This window comes from Haemaphysalis longicornis, unplaced genomic scaffold (genome assembly GCF_048455015.1).
Source record: "Haemaphysalis longicornis isolate Haplotype H1 unplaced genomic scaffold, Haemaphysalis longicornis Haplotype H1 scaffold_10, whole genome shotgun sequence".
NCBI lineage: Eukaryota > Metazoa > Arthropoda > Arachnida > Ixodida > Ixodidae > Haemaphysalis > Haemaphysalis longicornis.
Window position 1 is genome coordinate 12753580 of NW_027526204.1, and position 26298 is coordinate 12779877.

Consider the following 26298-nt stretch of genomic DNA (forward strand, 5'->3'; position numbering starts at 1 on the left):
TGTAGAGAATGCTATGCTAGTTGAAGCCGCCAAAACGAAAGTGAAAACAAAAATCAGTTTTTTTTTTTTTTCCTACGTTGGCAGTTAAGGTGGAAATTAGCTTTATTACTTGCAATAAATGGATTATTTTGGTATGGTAATGGCTACTGTACTGTGTTCGTTTCTGCATACGCGTATGAAGGAGTTGGGGAGGGGGCGGGAGGCTCCCGGGGATTTCGAATTCGTAACAACAAGCTCGTTATAGGCGGGTTCGGATATATCGAACTATTGGATATATCGAACTAATCGCTGGGCATATTGCAGTTCGCTATAAACGGGTTTGACTGTATGTACACCCCCCACTGATACCTCTGCACATGTGCACAAAATGAGAGGCGCTACCAAGCGGCGCAACGTCAGACTTAGCTACTTCGCAACAGAGGCGCACACAGCTGCGTCTGCCACGGCTATGACGTCACGCGGCGGCAGTGACGGCAGCTTTGGTGCGGCAGCTAAGCACTTCGTGCATGCGCAGCACAGCTCTCCAGGAGCAACGTGGAACTTCTCAACCTCGGCCAGTGTAGTTCATGCTACAGAAGGGAGGCGGTTCAGTCCTGGTGCCCCCGGCACTACTCACTTCTGGGTGATGGGTCCGAGCAGGTCGAGTCCCGGCTTGATCTCGGCCTCGGGGTTCTCCGTCTCCACCGTGGTGCTCACCATGGCGATGAACCAGCCCTTGGCCGCCACCTGGTGCGTGTGCGACACCAGCGACACGTAGATGTCTGCGGCAGGGGGCAGGGAGGGGGACAGGGTCTCTTTACTTGCAGACTCGAGAGTAAGAGAGCCGGTGCTGCTGCTTGGCACCTCCTCACTGCCCTGCTGCCAAATTTAGTCATCTAATACAGCGCACTCACCAAGCTGCCTGCAAATGTCGCTCGCCTGCGAATTGTGATAGACTCCAAACAAAATTCAAGGGAAACACGGGGGGCAAACCTGCTTCGCACACCACACTTCGACAAAAACACCCCACAGCACAAAGGGCATTACGCAATTTGATTTACAACTTGGAACAGGTGTCAGTGGCACGCACCACAACGAAAGCACATTCTCCCTCGAGTTTTAGAAACATGTAGAACGTGTAGTATTTTGCAACAGCACTGGGCCAGGGAAATAAAAATGGCAGCGTCCCATCGGGAAGATTGGAGCACGACCAGTGAACCACATCCTGCATTTGAAGCGACGCAATGCCAGGGGGACTAACGTTGAATGGGTGATGGTGACAATGGCCGAGCTCACAACCCTGCGGCAAGCTAGCACTGATGATTTCAACGCAGTTGAACGAACCTGGACAACCGCAAGTCAGTGGCCCGCTGTCACTCAATGGTGAGCCACAAATGGCTCCGCAAGTGGACACTCCACTGCTCACCGATCAGTCACTGATTAGTGAACGAAAAGAATGATGGTGCAGCAGGTTTGCACAAGCATCATCATCCCCAAAAAGCTGCTGCTAATGTCAGTGCAAAAGCACCTATAGATTGAGGAAGCAAATTATTAATTTTGGAGCAATTTGGAGCCCCTAAATGCCAGTTTTGGGGCACCTTGGAGCAACTAAACATGTGTCCAAAGCATCCCCCCCCCCCATTAAAAATTGACCAGTATTGTCCAGTAATCGACGTAGAGGTCACCTAACAGTGTCAGATCGGATGGAAGGCGCTTCAAGGTGCTTTTCACACGTGATCACAAATGAATAATAATGGTCTTCTTGTCCTTGATACAGGAAAACTTTTCCAAGGAGTCACACAAAATGCTTCCCAGTTGGCAGGCTCAAACATGCATTAAAAATAGCTTTCCTAATCTGTTCTCCCAATAGCCCAACCCACCAACCACAAGTAGCCCAATTTGGCTATCCAACCTGGCATTCCTGGAATTAATGGAATCAAACAATCGGATTTTTTTTTTCATATTTCAAAACAGACGTTAGATGTCACCACAAATTTGATACAATTAAATCCCCTGGGTACACTCCACCCAATAACAAAAATTCAGCAGAAGATAATTCTCGAGGTATGTAGTTCCTTTCTGGTAGGGATAAAAGGCAACATGCAACAGGACAGTTATTGAAAGGCTTCGACAAACCTGCGTAGCGGAAAAACAACGCGTCTCTCGCGCCTCTTTTCTAGTTTATTAATTGTTCAGGCAAGCCGTCGTGTTTTATTTTCATTTTCATCTACAAACTCGACTAAGCTGTTGTTGTCGCCCACAACACTGATTGGGAAAAGGAGCGGCAGCCTTGACTTCCGCAGAAAGTAGAGTCGGTACAGGGAGAAAATAAAGGACAGGGAGAGCTGCATGCGGTGTCACCCTCCTGTGTTCGTGGCTGAAGCAAGAAAAAATAAAAATTAATCTCCCGCTTTTAGCAAAGGAAAGCCTCGCATGCCCCAAGAGGCCCGCCCGCATGGGTCACCCATGCACTCACAACCACAATGCTTTTCTTTTCAAGCATCCCTGTCGCGGATAAATTGCCCTTCCAAGTCAATCTTCTGGAATTTCAGATGAGATACTTCACCGTATTGAAGTTACAGCAAGAGTCACTTTGTTATATCTGCTTCTAAACAGATATCGAAATTCCGAGTGCTACATTTTGACCAGCAGCTGGAGCTGCTATCACAGAAATCAAAGTGTGAATGTGAGACAATCAGGAGCAGTGGTTTGTGTTCCTTTTTCCACGGTTTCGAAATGGTAAAAACGGTTTTTAGGACTACAACAGTACCTTGAACCCACGCAACAGCAATAGGGGCATTTGTTTTCACCTGAACTGGTGCAGATTAGTGCAATGTTGTACAGACTAGTGCGGAGCACTACTGGGGATATCATTAGTAAAACGAAAAAAAGATGACCACATATGCTGCACTGCTTGCACCAGTGCAGCCAGTCCAGGTTAAAAAATGCCATAAAAAATCTGGAATCAAAATTGAACCTTACCAAAGACACGCTGATTTTTTTTCGGTGGATTTAATAGATCGTAACTGTCGAAGCACAAATGCGATAATTGGAAACCACCTTCTGTTTAAACACTGGTTGCACCGATAACAAAAACCAAACTCCGTCGCACTGTCATTAATGCATTTGGAGATGTTCGTCACCAAGTATGTTTGCTCTTTCCCTCACTACGACAGCCCACCGCACCCCATAAAACACGAGCACTGGAATCAGCGAACTGCAGGGGCCCTTTTCATCACCCGCACTAGACGGGCAGCTTACTCCATAAGAAGTTCTCTTTGTGAACTTCAGGCGCATCACGCGTGAGGCAGGCGTGGGCTCGTTTCGTAGCTGCTTCCAGCTCAAAGCAGCTCAAGGAGAAGAACCACCCGAGCGTTTTCCCAAGAAACGTGTACGAGGCAATGGTTGCGCAGCGTGCACGTGGTTGCCAGCAGCACATTGTCGCCTCCGTGGGACCCACTACACGCCACAGCTGCCCGACATGCACCACGAGTGCGGTTCACAGCAGACGCCGTGCTTCAAGGGGACAGGGTGCGTGGGGCAAGTACCTGAGTTCCGGTTGACCTGCTTCTGGGGGATGATGATCTGGCAGGAGAGCGAGTCCTTGGTGTTGGGGATGGCGTGGTTCAGCAGGCAGATGCACCGAACCACCTGGCCCACCTGGCATGGGGGGAGGGGGGGAAGGATCGAGCTGGGACACTCCACAAACCAAGCCGGCAAGCAAAGGGAAGGGCCCTTCCACACTGTAGCCAGGCTGTTCTCAGCGTCAACACACAATGCAACCACACTGAACAAGTTGGGGGGAGTAGTAAAAACAGAAGCCGTTCTACACCAGTGGCCCTCCTCATCTGCAGCGAAAACCTCAAAACTCAAGCACACCTAGTTTTGACAGTTTCCAATTTGAAAAATCAAAAGCACAAAGAGAACAAAATCAATATATCGAAATTCTAACCAGTCGGTAATTACACTCCTTGTGAAGGTTATAGGCCTCTGTGCAATTTAAACATAATACAGTATCACAAAAAAAAAAAAAAAAAAATTGTAAGGCTCAGTAGAAATATACTCCATTCCTGGGCGATGCTTTGATGTTGAAGACTGGCTTTGTCAAGAACATCACAATGACACAACAGAACAAACTTTGTGCCAGAGATATATGCCCCAAATGGATGCACTAGCAACCATTTCCAATCGAAGTAATCTACGATGGTTAGGATCACTTGGCACAGAATTCACAGACATAAACAAGCCACCAACACTCCCAGTTTCATAAACCAAATTGCTCTTTTTTTCTGTTTTGCCAACAGCACTCTCCTGGTGAAGGCATGTTCCTACAAAACTGCGCCATTCGAACACGCAGATTATAATTTCGAGGGGTTCTAGTGCTAGGAATAATTTAGTGTGCCTTGTGATCTTCCACCGAAACCTTGTTTTTCACCTTCATTAGATCTAGAACAGCAACAGCAGTCAGGACCGAACCTGTGTCCTTGCGCTCAGCAGCCTAATGCCGCATCCCTTGATCCCCCGTTGCGGATCAGATCGTGGGCCGAACTGCCGTAGCACCTTGCGGTGCTCCACTTGTTTGTTTGTTTGTTTCAGACACTCTTGCCATGTTCAGGAAGGCAGCTGATGAGACATGCTTTGGTGTATAGCAGCACTGCTTCGGTGCACAACACTGCAAGGACAGTTCCCCCAGAATGTGCACTCTCAGAGCGTTCTTTGCCCAGGTGGGAGTTAAAACATTCGTCAAACCAACTAGCCTGCTGTGCTCTACTTCCGATGAGGCAAGAATAGCAGAAAGAGCTCGAAAAGCCAGCCTCAAAGAGTGTATTCTCTGCAGCCTCACTCACAAGTGCTGCACGTCGATCAGCGACGACAATCGGACTATCCCAGGCTTCCAGCTGCTGCCACTACAAGCAAGACTTGCCCCGTTGCACAAGGAGCCCCACCACAGCTCGCCACCCACTTTTCCCTGCAGGCACGAGAGAGAGAGAGAAGACGGAGGAAAAACGCTCACCTTCTCGACGCGGTCGGGCACGTAGGAGGGGTCGCAGTAGACCTGCTTGCAGCGCGCCGTCTCGGAGCCCGACCGCACGCCCACCACCCGGCCGTTCTCCAGCACGATCTCGTCAATGGGCTTGTCCAGCATGTACGTGCCCCCGTAGATGGCGCTCAGCCTGCGTGGGGGGGGGGAAGGACCACTCTCTCTCTCCCCACCCAGAAAAGGCCGCTGTGCGCTCTGCTAAAGCATGACTGTGTTGTACAGCAGCACCTCTACGACACCACCACAGCTGGTACAAATCGAGTTCATGAAACCATTCAGCGGTCGCCATGAATTGGCAGTGGCATTTTATTCAACAAATACTGTCTCGCAAAAATTTGAAACTGCCATTCATATAATGCCCACACCCCAACACAAATCACGCCCCATCTGGCCACCCAGAGAACAGCAATTACACCTCGTCTCATCGGATTCACTACCTAATGGGCTATCGCCGATTGCCTTGACAACTGCTACGGAGATGCAGTCATTGCTGCTGCCCCACAGGGCCAAAGAGAAACTACTGTAAAGCGAGTAAGCTATTTCGGGACTCACATCAAAGGAACAATCCGGACGTGTGAGCTGCATGCCGCTAACACAGTCAAAAGCACACTAGAGGTCGACGCTGGCCCAGTTGGTACACACACTGCTTGAAAAACAGCGTGCAAAACTGGGACGAAGGAGTAGGACCACCACAAGTGCTGCCCGCTTGGGGTGCCAAAGTGTGCCGCTTTTCAAGCAGTAAAAAACAAGTTCAGGCTGCCATACCTGCAAATGCAGACCCCTGGACACAGCGCGCCACCAAATATTACAAACGGCCTAAAGGGCCAAAGGACGGCAGACATTTCAGAAGCGCCCAAGTTGTAGCGTACCGAGGATGACTTGCGAGAACCGCCTGCCTCAGCATGCAGCGACGGTATTAACCACAAAAACAGGCTTCCGAAAAAGTGGTGAACATGAGACACCAAGCATGCCGCCCCATAACTGGCGTGGCCTGAGGCAACCAGTCGATGCAACCAGTCGATGCAAGTGCCACTGGCGTCCAATAACAGCCCTTCCAGGCAGCACCCACCGAATGCAATGGGACCAGATCCAAACTTGAAATGCCAGCAGTGTGTTTCAGCATTAACTTTGCATTGCGTCACTTGCACCACTGCGCGATGCAGTCGGGAACCTTTTATGCTGTATTGAGGTGGTCGCTCTAAAACTCCAACTCTGAGTACGCCGATGCGTCGCTTGCCCCAATCAGAGCAAGAGTCACCACTCCCCAACCGAACGCATACGTGATATTCGAGCAGCACGCGACCGTGGCGCCGCGGCACGGCCAACACGGCAACTGCAAACAGCCAGGCCAGCCTAGGCGGCCTAGGTGTTTCAACAAATTGCGGCCTCCAGATCGGACACGTTAGCTCCAAGCCAAAGTTGCGAATGTATTCCTGCACTTTGAACCCAGGAAGCAGTGTGGCACACAGTTTGGTGTGAACTTTGTCGCGTAAACGTGCGAGTCATCGTCGCCTGAGCTGCTGCCCCCCTCAGATTTGAGTTCAAGCTGCAGAAGCAGCGGAGACTGTTCCCCTACACTCAATGGGCGTCTCCGTTTCGACATGATGCGGAGATGCCTTCAGTAATAGCACAGGAAGAAAGAACGTCGAAATATTCCCAGAACAAACTGCTGGCTAGGCCTCGGCGAACGCTGACTAGGCAGGCGAGCCATGACGGCTGGGGTCACGTTACAAGATCGCCTCCAGATTTTGGCAGCGCTCCCACCCTCCCACTTCGGAGTCGGAGCAGTCGGAGGCGCTCGGAGTGGAGGACGACGCTCTGAGACGACCAACCGAATATACGTCCAGCGCTCAATTTCAACCACCCGAATACAGCATTAGTTTACAACAGCACTCGTGTTGTTTGTTTCTTCTCCCCGTCCCCGTTATCAGCACTGTTTTTTCGTGACTACCGTATTTACAAGATTGTAAGTCGACTCGAATGTACGTCGACCCCCAAAAGTTGCATCTCTCTCTCAAAAAAAAAAAAAAAGAAACGCGAGCGCCGCCTAGAAAATTGTATCACAAAGAGAAGCTTTTCCGTCAAACCCACACGGCGGCTCTACCACCAATGATCGATGCTCCCACAAGAGCCGTGCGCTTGCGGTATGCGCGGTAGATGTTAAAAAAGAAAAGCTTTTGTATAAAAGAAAAAAAAAAGCTTCCGGGTGCTTACCCGGAATAACCATGCGCCTTGGGTTGAGCAGGAAGAACACATTGGCTGCGAGATGACAACCATCGAAGCAAGCGGCGCTGCCCGCCAGCGGCCACTGCCGCGCGATACCAAAACAAACAACATGGCGGCTGACAAAAGCAGCTGTGCGATTTACTTTTGAGCGACCGCGTTCGGAAGTGTACAGAACAATGTGATATGATTTTGGCTACGTTAGCGCCGCGCAATGAATCAAGGGATCCGCTAACACTCATTTTGTTTATTACAAACAAATAAAACGCTTCTTGACGCGTTTTTGCATGCGATTCGTGCGCGTCGGCGTTGCGCGGGCGACTTTTGCTTCTACTCCTTTTAAGTTCTACCTCGGTATGACGCGTGACAAGCGCGGCAGTGGGAAGAGCCTGACGACTTGCCCAATAGGGAGGCGCGCTCTTCATGGCGGCAGTTTGAAAGCGCTCGGGACTGCCGGCTGGCGCCGCCGGTGATGTTTAGGCTTCCCACGGTGGATTTGATTGGCGCTTTCCGTAGCGGCACGGATGATGCTTTATAGTGTCGTTTTCAACCAGATTATAAGCTCCTTTCTTGCACGAACGCCTTCATTTGTGCCTTCAGTGCTATCTTAAAAAGTGGTTAGAAGCGGCCGCTGGAGCTACGCGCACCTCTTCACCGCTGGTGACGCCGCCATGTTGCTGCCGCCGATCGCGCAGCGCACAGCTTGCGGGTGGTATTCGCGGCAGCGTCAGCGTGCCGCATTTTCGCGAGCAGAAAGCGCCCCATGCGGTTCACACTTTAGACCATAACCATGGGAACGAGGGTGCAAAGCTGTCCCCACCTCGTAGCACCCCCGATTTCTCGTTTCTCCTGACGTTACTAGCGGTAGACAGTTCGACTTCGATTCTAAGTCGACCCCCCAACATAGGATTGGCAAATCGAAAAAAAAAAAACAATCGTGTAAATATGGTAGCCATGAACCAACTAGCCCAAAATTGTATCTTGCTGTAGTGACAATCCTTAGCCTGCCTTTTTTTTTCATTATTTTACTTTATGTTGCCACATTAGCATATTTTGAAAGGTCATTAATGACAAATGGCACCACACGTTCCTTCGGCTTATACAGAGTTACTGCAATGCAGTGATTAAAACGTGTTTTTTAAAGCTTCTTGCTGCAGATAAATACATGGGCACCCAACTGTTTTCCTGGGTCATTCGTAAATGACACCCTCGACATCAGTGCATTCAGATACATCCACCGGTGATGCCGTGTACAGCCCGCTAGAACTCATGTAATAAGAATGCAGGCAACACGGGTCCCTCAACACTTTGTGGTCTGTGCGTGGCAACACGGCTGTAGCGGTCCATTGTCGGCGTGCGGCAAATTTGGGTGTTCAAGGCTAAACTGCCTGGCTTTTCTCATATTTTTTTTCACACAAGCGGGAAAAGTGTCCAGTCCAAAAAAAGTTAATGCTAAGCGTTATAAAAAAAATTTGGCCCCAGTAGCTCAAGCACCATCACGTCTGGCAACACACGTCACCTCAACATGAGGAAGCCACTCGAAAGCCCCCAAAGCTCCTCCGTCACGACCAGGTTACAGGCCTGGAGCTGACGAGCCAACCTCACACAGACCTCAAAAAACTGAAGGGGCAATAGGGCCCGTGGCGGAGTGATGGGACTACTAGTGGGCACGTGCGCGACTAATTGCCGCCACTTGTCACAATTAGAGTCTCCACAATCACAATTTCAAGCGCAAAAGCGAGGCAGCTCGCTATTATGAGTGATCTCTTCTTCAATCACTCCAGATCCCTGTAAGCTCACCTGGCGAAGCCCTGGGGCAGCTCGCCGAGGCCGTAGAGCGGGTAGAGGTAGGGCGACTTGCCGTACCGCGCCAGGGAGTCGCTGTACAGCTTCACCCTCCGGATCAGCTCCCCACACGGCCGCTGCAGGTAGCTGCAAAAGGGCAAAGGCACCCGCTCACCACCACTGCAGCACTCCCTCGAGGCGCCGAATGGGGCACTTTGATTCAAGGCCAGTGTGGAATGAAGCGGAACCGCACTTTTATTTGAGAGATACCGCCTAGTCGCTGCCAACATATTGCCGCAAACCATGCACCGGATTAGTTTTTTAATGTTTTTGCTTCTTCTGGGCTGTGTTATGTGTGTGCCAAGTGAACCACGTGTTCATTATTTTGTATGCCGCACTTGTTAACTTTTTTGATAGGGAAAGTGTTCTGAAGTACGGTCACCAGCCCAGAATAATCTTGGTTTGATCTGCAATGTTCTCGATGTAATTCGGTGGTTCGAGAAACACCCACACCAAAAGATAAGTACCTGCAGAGCACATGCGCGGCATTCGATTCGCCGACACTTGCCTGCGCACGTCCCTTTGATGACTGCTGCTTCACCGCCTCTGTGGAGTTTACTCCAATAAACTTGTTTTTCCTTCAACACAACTGCGTCATCTTTGGCTTCAAGACAATATGTTGACAGAAGAGTTGTCGTACTCGAGGCATCACCACCAGCCTATTTGTGTCCACCACAGCTATTCCCATCTGATGCCGCCCAAGTCCATTAGTAGCCGGCGAATTTTCATATTCTGTCCTTTCACCGAGTTAACGGCTTGGCATAGCCACTCTGTGACCCTGACAGTCTGTCACTTGTCATTTTTCCGAGTTACATGCCCAGCCCATGCCCACTTCGTCTTAACCCGAGTCAAGATGTTTACCCTTTCAAGTTTGTTCTCTGACATGCAACATAGTCACTGCCAACGTGTTACAATCAAACTGCTCACAAGCAGGCACCCAACCTTCACCTTTCCACTCATTTCATGTTGCCAGTCAATGCTGAACAAGTCCACTTGAAGAAGTTACCTGACGAATTTGAGAAATATCTGAAGAAATCTACACATGCGCACGTTTGCACCCTTTCTTTTTGTGGCACTTATCTTCCAGCTGCCATTAAGAATTTCAGGCAATTCCAAAAAAGGCCCACAAGAGACCCCAACCCAAAACATCCTATCCTAAACAGAGTGTTTGCTCTGCAAACCTTCAGTAAGAGCAGATTAACAATTTTAGAACGGTCCTTTAACGAAAGAAAACAGGCGAGACCCACAAGAGGTGTCCCGCTACTGCCGCTGCCGCCAGCACTCACTCGTCGTCCCGGTACAGGGCCAGGGCGTGTCCCGTGAAGTCGGCCGTGTCCTTGTCGAGGCCAAACTTTTCGTAGAGCTGCGAGGCCGTGGTGGCCTGGTGGTCGACGTCCTTCCACGTCTTGGGGTCATCGAAGGCGTAGTCCTGGACGGCCACGAGGAAGTTGCGGAAGCGGCGCTTCTCGAACATGCCCATCAGGCTCGAGGCCAGCGCCTCCTTCTCGTCGGCGGGCACCTTGTGGATCTTGCCCGCCTTGTACACGTAGCTGCCCTCGACCGACTTGAACTCGAGGTAGCGCGTCACGCCCGTGTGGATGAGCAGCTTGACCAGCTGGCCGTTGGCCATGAGGAACTTGGGCACCAGGTCCACGTTCCAGTCGCGCGACCGGCCGTACTCGTCCAGCTGGCTCGCCGGCAGCCCAAACTTGGTGAACAGCTCCTCCAGCGGCGTGATGGACGCCGACTCCCCGCCGTAGTACTTGTTCCGGTCCATGTGCAGCACCTTCTTGCCACTCACCGACAGCATGCCGCTCAGGATGCACTCCTGCGACATATCCAGTACGGCCCGCGTCACTTCACAGCGTGCAACTACCCTGTAGGTCGATCGTCAGCTGGCGCTGCTGACGAGTCTTTGTACACACACCTTTGAGACACACTGCAAGGGGTTTCAACTGCTTGTTTTTAATCACACCAAACGAGTTTCACTATGTCAATAGGTGTGCCACTTCACTGACAAAATAAGGACCGTTCGGCAGGAGCAGCACTTGTCGTGTTACGATACTCAGGCCCTCCAGAATGATTTTTGGTTCCTCATTTGTTAATACAGAATTTGGCAAGATATATGAATAACGGTTATTCAACAAATCCAGCAGCAATCGCTGAATTGTTGCTTGTTGACAAATACGCCCAGCTGATAGGTGTGCGGACAACCGTGGGTCATCCAGTTCACCCACAGAGCCGCAGAGATCAATAAACACGTACAGTGCGTGTTGCAGCGCACCATCGGCTGTAACAGCAGACCATTACATCTCGGACGACCAGGTCCTGGTTTGCTCTGACCTGACAACCAACGATATTGCGGAGGCCATCATGGAGAAAAGGGGCGACACATCAGCCAAGCAGGGATGAAGAGCTTGCACAGGAGGAGCCAAGCGGTATGACTGCCCACGACGTGATAGCGGCAGTTGACGTGCTGCAGGTATATATGTCGTCACCCCTTCACCTCGCGCCACAGCCCGCCTTGAACCTCGGCAGCGTCAGGTTGGTGGCAATTGTGCATTTAATTCGTCATACTACTGTGCAGGAGATTACTGACTTTTTTCACCTATTGCAGTTTAAATCAGATGATTGTTTCTCTCAGTACGTTAACGTGCTAAATAGGGAATCAGCAAAGTGTGCGACGCATACAACGAAGTGACGTGGATAACAAACAATTATCGTGGCTCCACACGCTTTGTTATACAGGCGTTGGACTGTATTATGTAAAACAGATAAATCAGTGGCAACTCTCCAGCCATTATTACAGCTATTTCTGCACAGGGTCGTCTTTATGCGCTTGGCAGTCACCCACCTAAGCCACCTCCAAGAGCACACGACTGGGCGATTGCTCGATTGCATCACTCGAGGGGATAAGTGTGATAAGCAAGTTTTTTCGTGTTGGCCCATACTACGTTCCTCGTGCCCTGTAGTGCAAAGTTTCAAAGTTGGTCAATATTCCTAGTGCTTTTTTCAGTTCATGGCAGAAATGGAGCTGAGTGATTTACCAAAAGCTAGTTCTTTCCAAACTGAACAAAGCTAAGCTGTGGTTATAAGTCTTGCTCAGGCATCTCACACCCACAGCCATTGCCCACTGCTGCTTACCACTCAGCTATTGCCCACATCATAATGCATGTACCGCTGCTGCTGCTATAGTAGCGTGCAGTCTGTGCAGCCCTCCTGTGTGTGGAGGCTACGACACGCTGATTGGGAAATAATCTCACAGGGCATTTTCATTTGCTTTCTTCTGACAGACGGTAGTTGCAAGGTCTTCCTCACCAACCTTAATGGTTTAAGCAAAAAGAGCCGAGTTCCAACTCTACCTCTTATGACTGTCAGCGCACTTGCGAGTGGCAGAGCCCCGTAACCGCACCTTCAACACTAAACTAGTTGGCACGCAAAATTATTTTTTTCCTTTCTGCAAGAATGAGTGCCTAAAAAGATATTCCACCCCAGCGACGGGTTGGAGAATGTCGTACAAATATCAAGAGCCGCTCTCATCACAGCTGGCCAACAGAGCAAATGTATGGAAAATACAAAAACATGCACTATCCAAGCAACATGCACTTAGGAGTTACGGTCATAGCAGCTGTTCATTTCATTTTTAACAACTTTGGCAGCACGTCACGATATAAGATCAGCTTGGGCTGAAGTATGGTGCAAGAATGCAGAAGAACCGCAATGTAGCACGCTAAAGCTGATTTCCCTTCGCAGAAATATTGCGCGGAAAAGATGAATGTGTTAGCGTTCCCTCCTTGTCCCTCTCGCAGAAAGAGATTAATTATCTGTCCCTCAGTAGTACAGCAAGTGTTTGTGGCACATGGCATCGGTGAAGCGTGACGAGCGGTTTGGTATCTCCCGCTATCGTGAAATTTTCTGCTTTTCTTGTGTTTTTTGACTATTGGCTTATATATATGAAAAGCCGAGGAATAAAAGTCAGTTGTAAGTCAGCGCTCGTGTTTGTCACCTTCTTCTTCTTGTTTTGTCTGCGTTTGCGCTGTTCCCCTTTTGTAATCATGCACGAACTCGCCCAACCCTTGCATGATTTCCCTTTTTCCCTTTTTCACTCCAGAACAGCTGTAGATCAAGACAGGTACATGTCAAATGCCACGCTAAGCTTCCACAATGAAGAACAGTTTGCTCAAGGCACAAGAAATTGTAAACTAGAGCCATATTTTTTCCCACCAATGAAGTTGCTCAATCCCCAAGCCCTTTCCCTCAACACTCCAGCAATGCTCCCCCAATGCACAAACCCGCGATCATCCCTCCTTCCCTCTACTGGTCGGCCCACAATAAAAACCCTCTGAGAGTGAGGCCAATGAGCGGGAAGTAGCGAAAATGCGTGGTCGCTCCCCCGGCAACAGCATGTCGCCTGCTCCCCAGGTGACCAGGAGGCAAGCACCTTCACACAAGGTCACCAACGGAATGGTAGAAGGTGTGGCTGGAAAGAGAAGGGTTGCGGGTTGGCTCGCCAGTGGATTGACCGCCTTTGTGCGGTTTGGGCAGGCGAGTGCTGTAGGGTGTGCCGCGAGCACGCCCCTGGCATTGTAAACTGGAAGAGGCGGGAAACCCTAAATTTGAACTTTCACTGGGCTCACGTGTGTGGCAGTTGTGGGGTCCCACCAAGGGTGCATGGATATGCTGCGTAATGACACTGGAGACTTCGACAAAGTAAATGCTTTTTTTTTTTTTTACCTGCATAGAAGGAACGAAAAGTTCCTTTGCAAGAACGGCTGCTCTTCTTTAATTAGTGCAAAGCGTGCAATAATCATGCTTTTCCCCCTCTGACCTGTGCAAAAATACATGTACCAAAATTTGATTGCCTCAGTTCATCGCTCAGTGAACATGACAGTTACAGGAAGCAAGGACCTGAAAGCTATGTGGCCTGTTGTGAACAGTGTAGTACACCACTGCTTGACCAGTGCAATCTTTTGGGGGGAACCTCATACCCCAGTGCACGGCATTATCGAAATCGGGGACATTATGAGATCAACACAAGCATCAGAGTGGCATCCATATCTCACCCCTTGATAAGCACCCGTTTTTCCTAAACAAAGCACTGTTACACAACGCAGTAGGCATAAATTTTCTGCACCTTTTCTGCTTCTCCACCCCTTGATAAGCACCCGTTTTTCCTAAACAAAGCACTGTTAGATGGCATGAACTTTCTGCAGCTTTTTTGCTTCTCATTTGCAACAACATTACACAGGTCCAGACAAAATACAAAGCGTGTCTTTGTTCTTTCTGCCGTGGTTTTTAGTGCTCTTTTTCTTGAAGCAATATGCACCAACCAGCCCAACAGCTTATTTTACAAAATACAAGTTTGACCCATTAAGAAGACTGCCTCGAATGGCACCAATTTTGCCGCAAACAAGCAATTGAGATATTGAATAAAACAGGTGAAGCAGTGCCGATCCCTGGCCACTTCACAACGATTTTCCACGGCAAAACAGAATCGGTGTTTGTGCGATTGGAGGCCACCAAACTGAGCCACTCATAAACAGGACTGGGTGACTGTAGTGGTGTTTTTAGCTTGGACTGATTGTATCACTTGAATGCTAATGTGCAGTTGATGCACTGATAACTGTTTCCAGTGCTACCCCATATTATGTCACTCCTGCCCATAATACATCACTGCAACGCAAAATCTGAATATTGTCCAATATTTCCGGTGGTTAGAAAAAGGTCTTTCGTGGCTAAAGTGGGGCAGAGCGAGTTCCAAAGGCCACTTCTTTCGAAATGCCATGGCCCCTTTAAGCAATAACCATTCGCTGGGAAGTCAGCACTACATTTTTTTGTCCAGCACAACCCAATGCAGCTTAACACCAAGTTTAGTTGATGAAAGGTCAACGAAAGGGAAAAAAAATGACACTCAGAGACCGGCCACAACGTTCCCAACTGTTTACCAAACAAGCTACCACTGAGGAAGCAGGATTACCCTCACCAACTGCAAGCAGTCGTCTGCAATGCATGCACCTGTTGCCTCTGTTACAAAAATGGTAACAGCTTACGGTAACTGATAGGCAAAGCTGGGTTTTTTTTGTTGTTGCTTTTTTTTTTCACTTTTCGCCACAACTCGTAAAACCCTCGAGAAAAACCTGCAACAGCTTTTGCTGCCGGCACACGCATTCGCATGATGTCATGTTTGGCATTTGAGTACAAGTAAATCTCAGCAAGGCCTCCAAATGTGCCAACCCCCACTAAACTCATTATTATGACCACTTAAATGAATTACTCATGGTTTCACCCCCGTTTCATGCTACTAAATGCATTTTCAAAGCCACTCATCTAAAACCTTTTTAATGCAAATGCCATTTCATTCAGGTGCCGTCACGTCATGCAGCTGGGATGTTCTTAAATCCCATTTGGTTTATAAATTACTGGAGTTGCTAGCGGGCAGTGAAAGCCATTCTGCAATGCCTTTGCAGACTTCATTACAGCAATTACAAGCTCATGGCTTGGGGTAAACCACTGCCTGAAAAGAATGGGTCATTAACTATTACACTTTTTAAGTCCTGAATACTTTCATAAAGCTAAAGTTGCAGCTGTTTTTCCCCTTTTTTTAGGGGAGGGGGGGGGGGGGGGTAGCTTAGCAGTGAAGTTTCAGGGAGCACTGACACCACAGTTTGATGTCTAGGCGAAAAGCAAAAATACCCGTGGGCTCGAGATTTCGGCGCACGTTAAAGATTGCCAGGTGGTTAGAATTAATCCGGAGCCCTTCACTACGGTGCGCCTATCGCCTGCATTGCGGCGGTGCGTTAAAGCCTACAATCAATCAATCAATCAATCAATTTCTAGAGTGATATCGTTCATTTCAAAGACATCAAGATGACTTCCTAAAATGACAGGCGTCAAACACAACTGAGAACCAATTTTAACAAGACTATTAAGCCACAGTTTTGTGAGGACAAGAAGCGGTGCGGTTGAGCCGCTCTCTGATGTCTAATTCACTCAGGGGAAGCCAGTAGCAAGCAACACACATATTAGTCAATAAAAACCAGCAAACACCAAGCACCACAAAAATACAACAAAAAATATTGGTGGAGGGCTTGTGGAACAGCTAGTCTCATTTCAACTGTAGGCCTTAACTCTTTTTAATGAGGCAGAACAAATTTTTTTGAGCTGGGGGGAAGCGGGGTCGCGAAGGGTTGCCTTGGATGCTTTCGAAGCCAATGACAAGGATGGCGGCTTGCTTGGACAAAAAAATGGCACGTCTAATACATGTGCCACACGTACACAAAAAATGACATTAAATGGTTAAGGCCTTAAGTTTTAATGTCATTAATTCACAGCTACACGCAAAAATCTAATGCCATTCGCTCTAATGTCATTTTAGGTTTAGGTTTAGGTTAAAGGGACACTGAAGTAAATTTTTCAAGCTCCCGGTTTTGCTTGCAATGCGTAGACTGGCTCAAATTACTGCACTTTTCCTTGTTTATCCAGTCTATTATTTTATAAAGTGGGAAAGAAGAAAAACTACCATGCGCGGTCTGTGGCGGCCGCACCAACTAAAGGCCGTGATGTCGGGAGGAGGTGGCACCGTGATTGGACGATGTCCAAGGTTAGCATTCAAACAAGTTTCGGTTTTGGTTCTGTAAAACAACATGCTTGACATCCGGCGGCATCGTTGGATGGGCATTCTCGATATCTCAGTGTCACGAAATTCATGTCCCTCCTTGCCGGGTTTTCTTGCCGCTTGCCATTTTTGGGCGGAGAGGAGTCGTACCGCGTAGTGAAAGAATGTTTTCGCCGCCATTGTCGCACCCGGGTCGGCTGGCCATGTGTTACGGGGCGAGGGGTGGGCGAGAGTGCCGCGGCCTACGGAAGGCTGCGCCCCACGAATTCTTGGAAGACGCACGGCCCGATGGACTGTGTGCGTGGTGCAGCGCGGGGTTTGTGGGCAGAATGGGCTGAGAACTGGCGGTAGCCGGACAGACGGCCGGGACGCGGCGTCGGCCTTGAGGGCTGCTGTGCTGGGGAGGCCGAGCGACGACGGCGGTGAACTCCGCCTCCTTCAGTGCACCACGCTGTATGTGTTCTTCGCGGGCCTTTGTTAGCAGTTGGGGGAAGCCTCCAACCCCGCCTATTGTACACTCTACTATCCCCTTCATGTACTGTCGCCTCTTTCTTGGGCTCGTAACGGCGAGCACCGTTTCATTCATTCTATCAATGTGCTCAACGTCGGTCTTTTGGCAGCTCTGACCCCGAGGGGGTGTCAACTGCAGTGTGTTACTAAGTTGTCAAACCTTCTGTCTGTCTATTCTGGAATTCCTGTGTATGTGGATAAAATAAATCTGCCTTGTTTTGAGACTGTTTTCCCGTGCCCCGTCTCGTGCCTAATGCCAGCGGCCAATCAGGCGTGGACATATCGCCAGTTAGCCGGTCCGAACCACATCCTCTATTCGTATCCAGGGGGGAGTTGTTGTCGCTCCTCCCGTCCGAGACATCGGCCACAAAATTACTTCTCAATTCTGTGACACTCAGTAATCGTCGTACCATGCTTTTGCCATATTGTCGGCTGTAAAATGCCTAAGATAAGCCTCCCAGGACAGCTTGGACAATGAAACCAGGACAATGAAACCAATGAAACTCTCAGCACCTGAGTGTTGACACAGAAATGTAGTTGAACTTCAAAATAAGACTATTTTCTGCGCCCTCATAGTGGCAGAGTCCTGAAAAGGACAAAGTTCACTAAAACAGTGGCAAAAGGCAGAACGTCAAATATTTCAGATTTGGCTAACTGCTGCTGAAGCCATTTTTTAAAAACTGCTCACACCATTTTTCAGAAAACACTACTTCTCATAACGTTTTCTTTCACAAAAAACATTTTTAACCTTCAAAACATTTTTCTTTACAATAAAAACTTCTAAAATATGAGTGCATCTTTATTTTCTGTAATTATCGCCATCATGCTTAACACGTTTAATGCCTTTGCGTTTTGGCGTATAGAAAGGCCAACCCAAATAATGTCATTTAGTTTCTTAGGGCACAGGGTAAGGCAAAATTTAAAAAAAAAATGATGTTTTTTCTTCGCGATTATGGAAGTACAGTTCCTTGTGCACATTTTCCATATTCACACTCTTAGAAAGCTGTATTTCTTGCTCAAAAACAGTTTTTCCATAAGCGAGTAGTAAGTGACCACATCCTCTTAGGAATGTTCTAAGTGTTACTTGTCATTTTTTTTTTTCATCAAGAAACTTTCAGTTCCAGATGAAAACGCTTTCCTGGAACCAGCTGTATTAAGAAAGTGCTTAGCAACCATTTCATAGCTCATTTTTCAGCAAGGGCAATCCAAAGACGCTGCTGCACATTTTTTCCACATTTGTCCTTCGGAGCCACGCACGAAAAAACAGCTTTTTTTGGGCTTCACACTCGAGATTGCAACACTGGATGCTATTCTTTCATTCAATGATGATAGCAATGCACGAGCCAGCATTTTGAAATCATTCGGATCAAAACCTGGGCCAAACACCACCATCAAGTGGCTGAAAGAGGTTGATGGCAAGCGAAAATACTTAGCGAACAAAGCTGCACGATGGTGTACAAAATAGGCAAGGCAGGACAGACGACAGGCTGGCAAGCAAAAAAAAGTGGCTTCGACAGTGATTGCAAAGCTGGTGCTTTTTAAATAAATGGCTCCAGTGGTGTTTTCGGCAAAAAAGTAATGCTTTTTATTACATAGGTGCCATTATTTCCTATATCTTCCAGGACGAGCTGAATTTTTTCCCATCTACACAACTTGCCACACCCACTGTACTAGAATTGAAAATATGCATGCAACCGTTTTTTTTTTGTTACACAACTTTTAATACTAAAATAATGCCAAAATTTATATACTAACGGACAAAAATATTGCCGCGAACCATGCACTGGGTTTGTTTATTTGTGTTTTGCTTTTGCTGCCCGGCTGCGCCGGCCTGAGTTATCGCAGTTGTCTCTGTGCCAAGGGAGGCGCGTGTTCCGTTCTTTCTTTCTGTGCCCCGTGTGTTATCTCTTCTGACAGGGACAGCGTTCCGAACTAACGTGAAGAGCCTAGAATAATCTACGTTGATCTACAGTGTTCTGGATACAATTCGACTATTCGAGAAACCCTCGCGCCAAGTGATACATTCTCACTGAGCAGATGCCGCGGCATTCGAAGCGCCGACACCAGTCTACGCACATCACTTTGTTGACAGCTGTTTCGCCGCCTGTGTATTCTTTGAGTTGTTAGGGGAGCACAAGTTCGCTCCAATAAACGTTTTTTTCTTCAAGACAGCTGCGTCGTCTTTGGCTACGTGACAATTTCATAAAAGATTGAGTTTTTCATGGATGTTCCTAATTCTACTACAATTAAAACAGCACAAAATTTAACTAATACACATACTGTTGCTAGTAAAATATTAATAGAAAACCTTAATGTCACTCGTGACATTAGCTTGTTGGGACAAGTACGAATCGTGCATCTGTTCAACTCTTGGTATTAAAAGCTTTTTTTTTATTTGCACATATATTGCTGTCCCCTGGTGAGGGGCACGAATTTTACTGGGAAAAATTGTGTTCCGAAAAGTTCTTTAATCTACTCTTCCAGTACCTGCCACACAAGACGCACATCCCCAAAAGCGAATACTGATAGCATTGTTCACCCCAGCGCAAGCTATTTGGGTTTCAAACTGACTAATCCCGGTCAAAGCACAAGAACAAAACAAGGGCTGAGCTACACGATCACTTTCCACTGCTTTTAGACAAAGCAAAATATTAGTACAAATACAATGTCCGCATTCGCTACACTGTTTTCCCCCCAGACGCTGCTCCCTTATATCTAAGGTTTTGTTTGGATGCACACGTTCCTATCCCCCACTACTGCTCTTGTAGCCCATATATAGTGCAGGCTTGCACAGCTAATGTGAAGCGCGACTGCTTCCGTGTTATAAAAACTTCTATACTGCCCTTCCTTATGGTGTGTGCTGTAGCTGGTTGCACGTGATAGTGGGCTTTGGGGAAGCTGACACACTCAACAGCATCCAGCCCCCTGCATTGTGTCGACACTAACCACACACATTGCACGCATACACTCGTGGTAGTCAAAATACAAACACACAAGTGCCACAAAAGCCCCTGCGATTACATCCATGTGATACTCCTCGTGAACTTGGCATTCACACATTTTAGGCTGCGTCTCATCTCCCGGCAGCCGTGAGAATTATCACCGAGAAATTCTCGCAGCAGTTTCCAATAGTTGGCTGGCCTAAAATTCGCCGAATAATATTACCTCCCAACGCAGCCTGACACAACCGAAAGTAGCATAACCCAGCCTAACGTATCACAACCTACCCAAACCCAGCCCAGCTGCAACAATCTTAACCTAACAGAGCCTAACAACACAATACAATCTATATTTAACCTAATCCAGCCTATTCTAGATGCCCTGTGCATCGATCTTCCGATGTATTAATAACCAGGATAAAAAAGCATTATTAAGGTCACCATGAGCAGAACTTAAAATTTCGAAAGCTAAAAACAAAAGAAACTTCAGCCATGCGGGACTCGAACCTGATCCTTCTCGTTTTTTTAAAAGCAAGTGCTATAACACGCTGCCACAGCAGCATCTGTAGTAACGAGTTTTTAGGAAATAATTGTCCCGTAAAATCTCCCAAGGGCAACAGCCGCGAGAAATTTTTGACGGTAATTCTCACGGCTGCCGGGATAATAGACACTGCCTTCATGTTAAATGCCCAATTCTTTGTGATGTTATGGTAAAGTTTCGCCACATGTGATGCCAGTAATGATTTCCGAGCCTCCTCACAAGTTGTGCTCTTTCTACCGCCTACTGGGGCAGAAAAAGCTGGACTGGGTGTTTTCCAGGTATTTAAAAAAGAAACACTCTGCTATTGTGTTACAAACCAGGCGTCTGCTACTCGATACCAGTACAGCTGGAGTTCCCACCAGGAAAACAAAAAAAAAAACAGCTGTTTGCACACAAGGCACGGCCGGAGGCAGCTAGATTTTGCAGCTCCTGGACTTTTTGTTTGATGCTTCAAACAAATCAACTTGCAGCTGCCTTGTTTATAATACTAATATCCACTTAACTGTTCAAAGCACGGCACAAGTCTCCGGTACAATGCCACCAGACATTGTCATTAGGCAATCACTTAGAAACAGGGCCCACCAGAAGACAACGAACACTGCCCCCTGGCGTTATGAACTTAAATGAAGACTGCCTCAAAACCTCACGGTGGCCCCTAAGAATTTGTCTGGAAAGTATTACAGAAAGAGTTCAGCTCTGCAGAATTTTAAAAGGAAAAGCATGGGATAACAAAGGATAAAGATTAGAGCCTGTTGTTACCCCGGCAGGTCCGTCCTTTACCATTTATACAAAATGCACCAGCAAAGTAGCCAAAGACAGCACCGTCCTGATGAGCGGTACTTGGCACCTTGCCGACAATCAACAATGTGTACGCTGACAACGCATCCAATCTTATTACAACTTTTAGAAGCTCGCCCCTTAGCCTGTATAAATGCATTGCAAAAAAAAAAAAAAAAAAAAACTCCCCTGAAAATGCACTTTTACTGCAATGTAGAACATCACAAAAACTTGATACTTGATGCAAAGAAAGAACAAGTCATAATGCGCACTGTCAAGTTCTTTCTTGTTGCACCATCAAATTTTCTTAGAATGCGCATACACCACATGGCCCCCATTATTTCCTCCACCACGACTGGGAAGTTGGTAAGTGAAAACCGCTTTCAAGACTGGTGCCAGCAAAATTTCATGCTCTGTGCGCATTACACGGTGCCTCTTTACAGACGCTGACCTCGAAGAAAACCCCTCGGAGAGCCACCTAGGAAAAATGATGTGCAGAGGCTAACAACTTTTCCTAAGCGGCCTACTCCTTCGCAGTTTTCGATTCCCACTCATCCAGTGTACAGATGCAGCTAGCTTCATTTATCAATTGTCTTTTGTGTGCTGCAAATGACGTCGAAAGACAATCTTCTGCCGGCCTTGCCATGCAACGCAACCTCCTCTCTTCCCTCCCATCACGAATGCGAAGTAGGTGTGCTCAATTCAATTTTCCCGCACTCGCGCCGCTCATAAGCCATCAATTTCTGCTGTTCTTGGAGCAGCTCACACTCTTGTTTCAGTGCGTGCACCTCTAACTTCACTTTGAAGCTGTCTTTTCTATTGTACAATGAATCCAACATGTATTCTTGCAGCTGGTGCTTTCAGTTATGTGCTTATATTTCGCCTCTATTATGCTCGATGTCTCCTCTGTGCTGAATAATGTCAACATGAGTAGGCCATGACAGACAACCACATGAAGTGATTTTGACGAGCTCAATGGCTACAGTTGCTTGTGACAGTGACGAAACACACTGACGGCCATGTATTCATAGTTTTGCTTATTGCTGTGGCCTGCACTACCCGCTTACTGTACCAATTCAGTTGCGCTTCTTGTGTTACTCATCAAAATCACTTGATCAAAATCACTTGTGGGGTTAAACACGCCGACGCAACACAGGCTATGAGGCGTGCCGTAGTGGAGGGCTCCGGATTAATTTTGACCACCTGGGGATCTTTAACGTGCGCCGAAATCTTGTACACACGGGCGTTTTTGCTTTTCGCCTCCTACAGAAAAGTGGCCGCCGCGGCAGGGAATTGAACCCGCGACCTCGTGCTCAGCAGCATAACGCCTTAGCTACACGTCAAAAATCATTTCACGTGGTTACCCCTTCACTGCCTTTTCCTACAGATGCTTCAGGTTAAAGCATTCTTTGACCTGCTTTCTTCCCGTGTGGTTGGTACGAGTGACAGGCCAACAGACCACAATTTTCGGGGTTAGGAAGCTGAAAAAAAGACTACCACGCTAAAACCACAGGCTGTTTCAAAAGCACGCCTCTACAAACCCCGCACGTCACGCGAGTGTACACTCTCCCGCTACCGTGCTCGTAACGAAATCGGGCCGGCTGTAGCGGCTGCACGGACGGCGAGTGGCACCACAAGGCGGGCGTCGTAGCAATGCTCGAGTGAGCTAATGGCAGCGCCGGATAGATTACCCCGCATTGTTCGTCGAATCGTCAGGCGGCCGCCGCCGCAGCGGCAAGAAAAACAAACCCCTCCGCTGGTCGCGAGACCCGGCGACGACACGTTTCGAAAGCCACCTGGCCAGATCCGACGACGGCGGTCGAGTCGCCGCTCCAACAACGCTCACCTGTACGGCGTTTTTTTTTACACCAGCCAAGTCTCGTTTCTTTCTCATTGGCGAGCCACCCCCCCCCCCCCCTTTTTTTTTCGTTTCTTTTCGCGATCGCGCCCCAGTGGCGACGACTCAAGGCGGAAACCGTACGGAATTCTCACGGGTGCGTGGTTACTACGCTAACCTCGCCGGCTCACAAGCATCAAGCCTTCCCAGCGAAACCTCTACAACACGCCCGTTCAAGTTCCGCCGCGCTCGAGGGTTACGAGCTTCGGAGCTCGCATAGGAGGAGACGGTTACGCCAACAAAGGCACCACCGCTGCCTCGCTGGGGGGAAAAAAATACGCCAGTATGCAGGTCGATCGCGTGCCGACGACGGCTCGCGCCGAGAGCGATGTGGCCCCATTTCGTCGGCTGCCGTGGCGAAGCAGCCGGCGTGAAAAACACCTCGCGAGGCGCCGCAAAGCTGCCGATCGCTCCAGAAGCAGCCGGGGGTGCATTCGAGTATTGTCGTCGTCACGAGTCCAATGAACGTACTGAACGATAGCGGAGCAAGGCACAGCCCGTGCGACGGTGGCCGCACCAGGCGAGGCTGGTTGCCGTGCCAGTACCAGCCGACTACTACTGTCGTTAGCCGAAGGTTAGGCCTACAATTATCCAGCCGTGCAAGCATTGGGACGGCGGCGAGCGGTCTCGCAACTTGGGAACTGCACAGAGCCCGTCACAGAGCGGCTGTGCCCTGCACAAACGCGCTCGGCGCATGCAGCTTGGCGCGAAAGCACCGCCAAATGTCGGTCAGGCTACGTGGAGCGCCCCGGTCGAGAGCGCAGCTTTTTCGAGGAGACTCTTGGCAGGATCGTGCTTGTCAAACGTGCACGCACACTGTGCTCGAAGCGCAGCACGTGAACCGAGCGAACGGCTCGCCGTGGACGTCACGTGCTTGGCAAGCTGCTTTCTGCCGGCTTCGCGCGGTCGGGAGGCGGCCGCCCGAGAAATCTGACAAACAGGCTGCTGCGAGCCGCCTAAGCCTAACCAGCCGAGCCGGCGACTCGGGAGACACCAAAACACCCCACCCACCGACGCGACTCGGGAGCGGCGCTTACCTTGAGTCCGGTGCCTAGCACGATGGCGTCGTACTCTTCATCCATGGCTATCACAGGGACCGGCGGCGGGCGCTCGACGATGGGTTAAATAACGTAATTTTTTCACTAATCGGACCGACCTGCAGCAGTCCCTCAGAGCCGATGAGGGAGGTGAAGGAGGCGGGTGCCCGAGCAGCGGCTGCTCTGTGTCGCTCCTCCGCCGCACGGAAGAAAAATAGTGCGTACTTTCTGCGTTTCCGCGGGCTCTTTTCAATTGCTACGTACAAAAAACGCGTAAATAACGTAAATAAAATTAACGCTCATAACAACAGTAGCACACTAAAGAACTAATTACTATTCGTAATTGTTGAAGAATCACGCCTCACGGCAGACCAGCTGTGCTTATTGTAGCATTGCGCTAGAGCAGGAGCCGTGCGTTGCGTCATTTGTTTTTGTACGTTTTGTGGCGAAAAATTGTGGTAGAAAGAAAAGGGACACGAGAAATATATCGCAAATGGCGAAATATTTTCAATTCTTGTTAAAACAAGCTTCCTATAAACGTCACCACGTTGGATAGAGCTTCCAGAGCTGCCGGGAACTGCTGTATGTCGTACGATGTGTTCTATTGTTTTCGCGGTAGACAGCAAAAAAACACAAAAGTAGAAATTTGTTTAATTAGCTTGACTGCCTTGACACTAGTTAGAGTTGTCGTGAAGGGCTGACGAAAACAAACATAGCATATCGCGACGGACTGACCAGCAACACGAGCAAGTCGCCGAAACCGAAACTGCTACGATATTTGAGCGCGCTATTCAAAAAGCAAAATAGAACCAAGCCAGGAATTGAAATTTAGCGCCATCAAGCTGTCAATGTGGTTTCCTGCAATTATGGGCGTGAAACGTCGCTTGAAACCAATTCTCAATAGCTGTTATTGCCGCACTTTGGAGAGACCGGGATACGGCAGCTCATCCGTTTTGTGATGTCAAACTAGTCCCCAGAAGTGTGTGACATCTCAAAGTGGTCTCTCTCGTCTCTCTCAGGCATCGAGGAAATGCTCTCAGGCGTCAGTCGACAACAAAACCGGCAAGCCCTCGCACGCAGCGTATTTTGTCCCCCTTCACCCCGGGCAGGTGCAAACCTGCTGAATTCGGCGGGAGTAATTCTTAATTGAGCAAGGCTGAAAGTGGCGTACATGTGGCCATAAAGGGGCTTGTGTTCTCTTCAATTTTGAAACAAATAACAATTGGCTGGCTCCTTGCTTGGACAAAAAAAAAAGCTACGCAGTCTGGACCCTGAAACCCCCGAACTTGCTCTCGGGCTCCCAGCGGCCGAAACCGAAATTGATGAATGGCACATTGACTCATTCATGGCAACATGTTGTGCAGCCTTATTTCGTGCGTTAGTTTATTGGCTACCAGGTGCTCGCAACGGCAAAAGTCGTCAAAGCGTACACGAAAACAGCAAACCAGGGCACGGCTGGCAAAGATGGTAGTTGTGCCGGAAAAAATTGCCCATACCCACTCAAGGGGATTGGCCACGAAATGGTCGCTCACTGAGAGAAACTACATCGATACCGTGGGTAACGGCGGAATAAAAATATCTGGGCATGCGGTTAAACGAAGGTCAGGCGTATCTAAAAACTCGCGAGGAGCACTTACGGATAAAAGGCAAAAGAAACGCCTCTATCCTAAGCATAGAGTACTGTGGGGATATAACAGATATGAAGTAGTGAGAGGAATCTGGAAGGGAGTAATGGTACCAGCACTCACCTTTTCATACGCGGTAGTGTGTGTCAAATCAGAGATTCAATCAGGGCTAGAAGTAAATCAGCAGGCGGTAGGTCGATTGGCATTAGGAGCACACAGTAAAAAAACAAATGAGGCAGTGCAGGGTCACATGGGATGGGCCTCCTTTG

At 48.7% G+C, this 26298-nt stretch overlaps 1 protein-coding gene across 1 annotated transcript in view; it reads right to left on the reverse strand.

Annotated features, from left to right (window-relative positions):
• The window catches only part of Gdi (GDP dissociation inhibitor), a 36109-nt gene extending 11515 nt beyond the window's left edge, over positions 1-24594 (reverse strand). The window contains exons 1-6 of the mRNA XM_077688888.1: positions 24405-24594; positions 10375-10916; positions 9044-9175; positions 4994-5153; positions 3528-3639; positions 617-761 (exon numbers count right to left, since the gene is read on the reverse strand). Of these exons, the coding sequence (XP_077545014.1) occupies positions 617-761; positions 3528-3639; positions 4994-5153; positions 9044-9175; positions 10375-10916; positions 24405-24449 (1136 nt within the window). The 5' untranslated portion in view covers positions 24450-24594. The remainder of the gene's footprint in view (positions 1-616; positions 762-3527; positions 3640-4993; positions 5154-9043; positions 9176-10374; positions 10917-24404) is intronic.
• Between the last annotated feature and the right edge of the window lie 1704 nt (positions 24595-26298).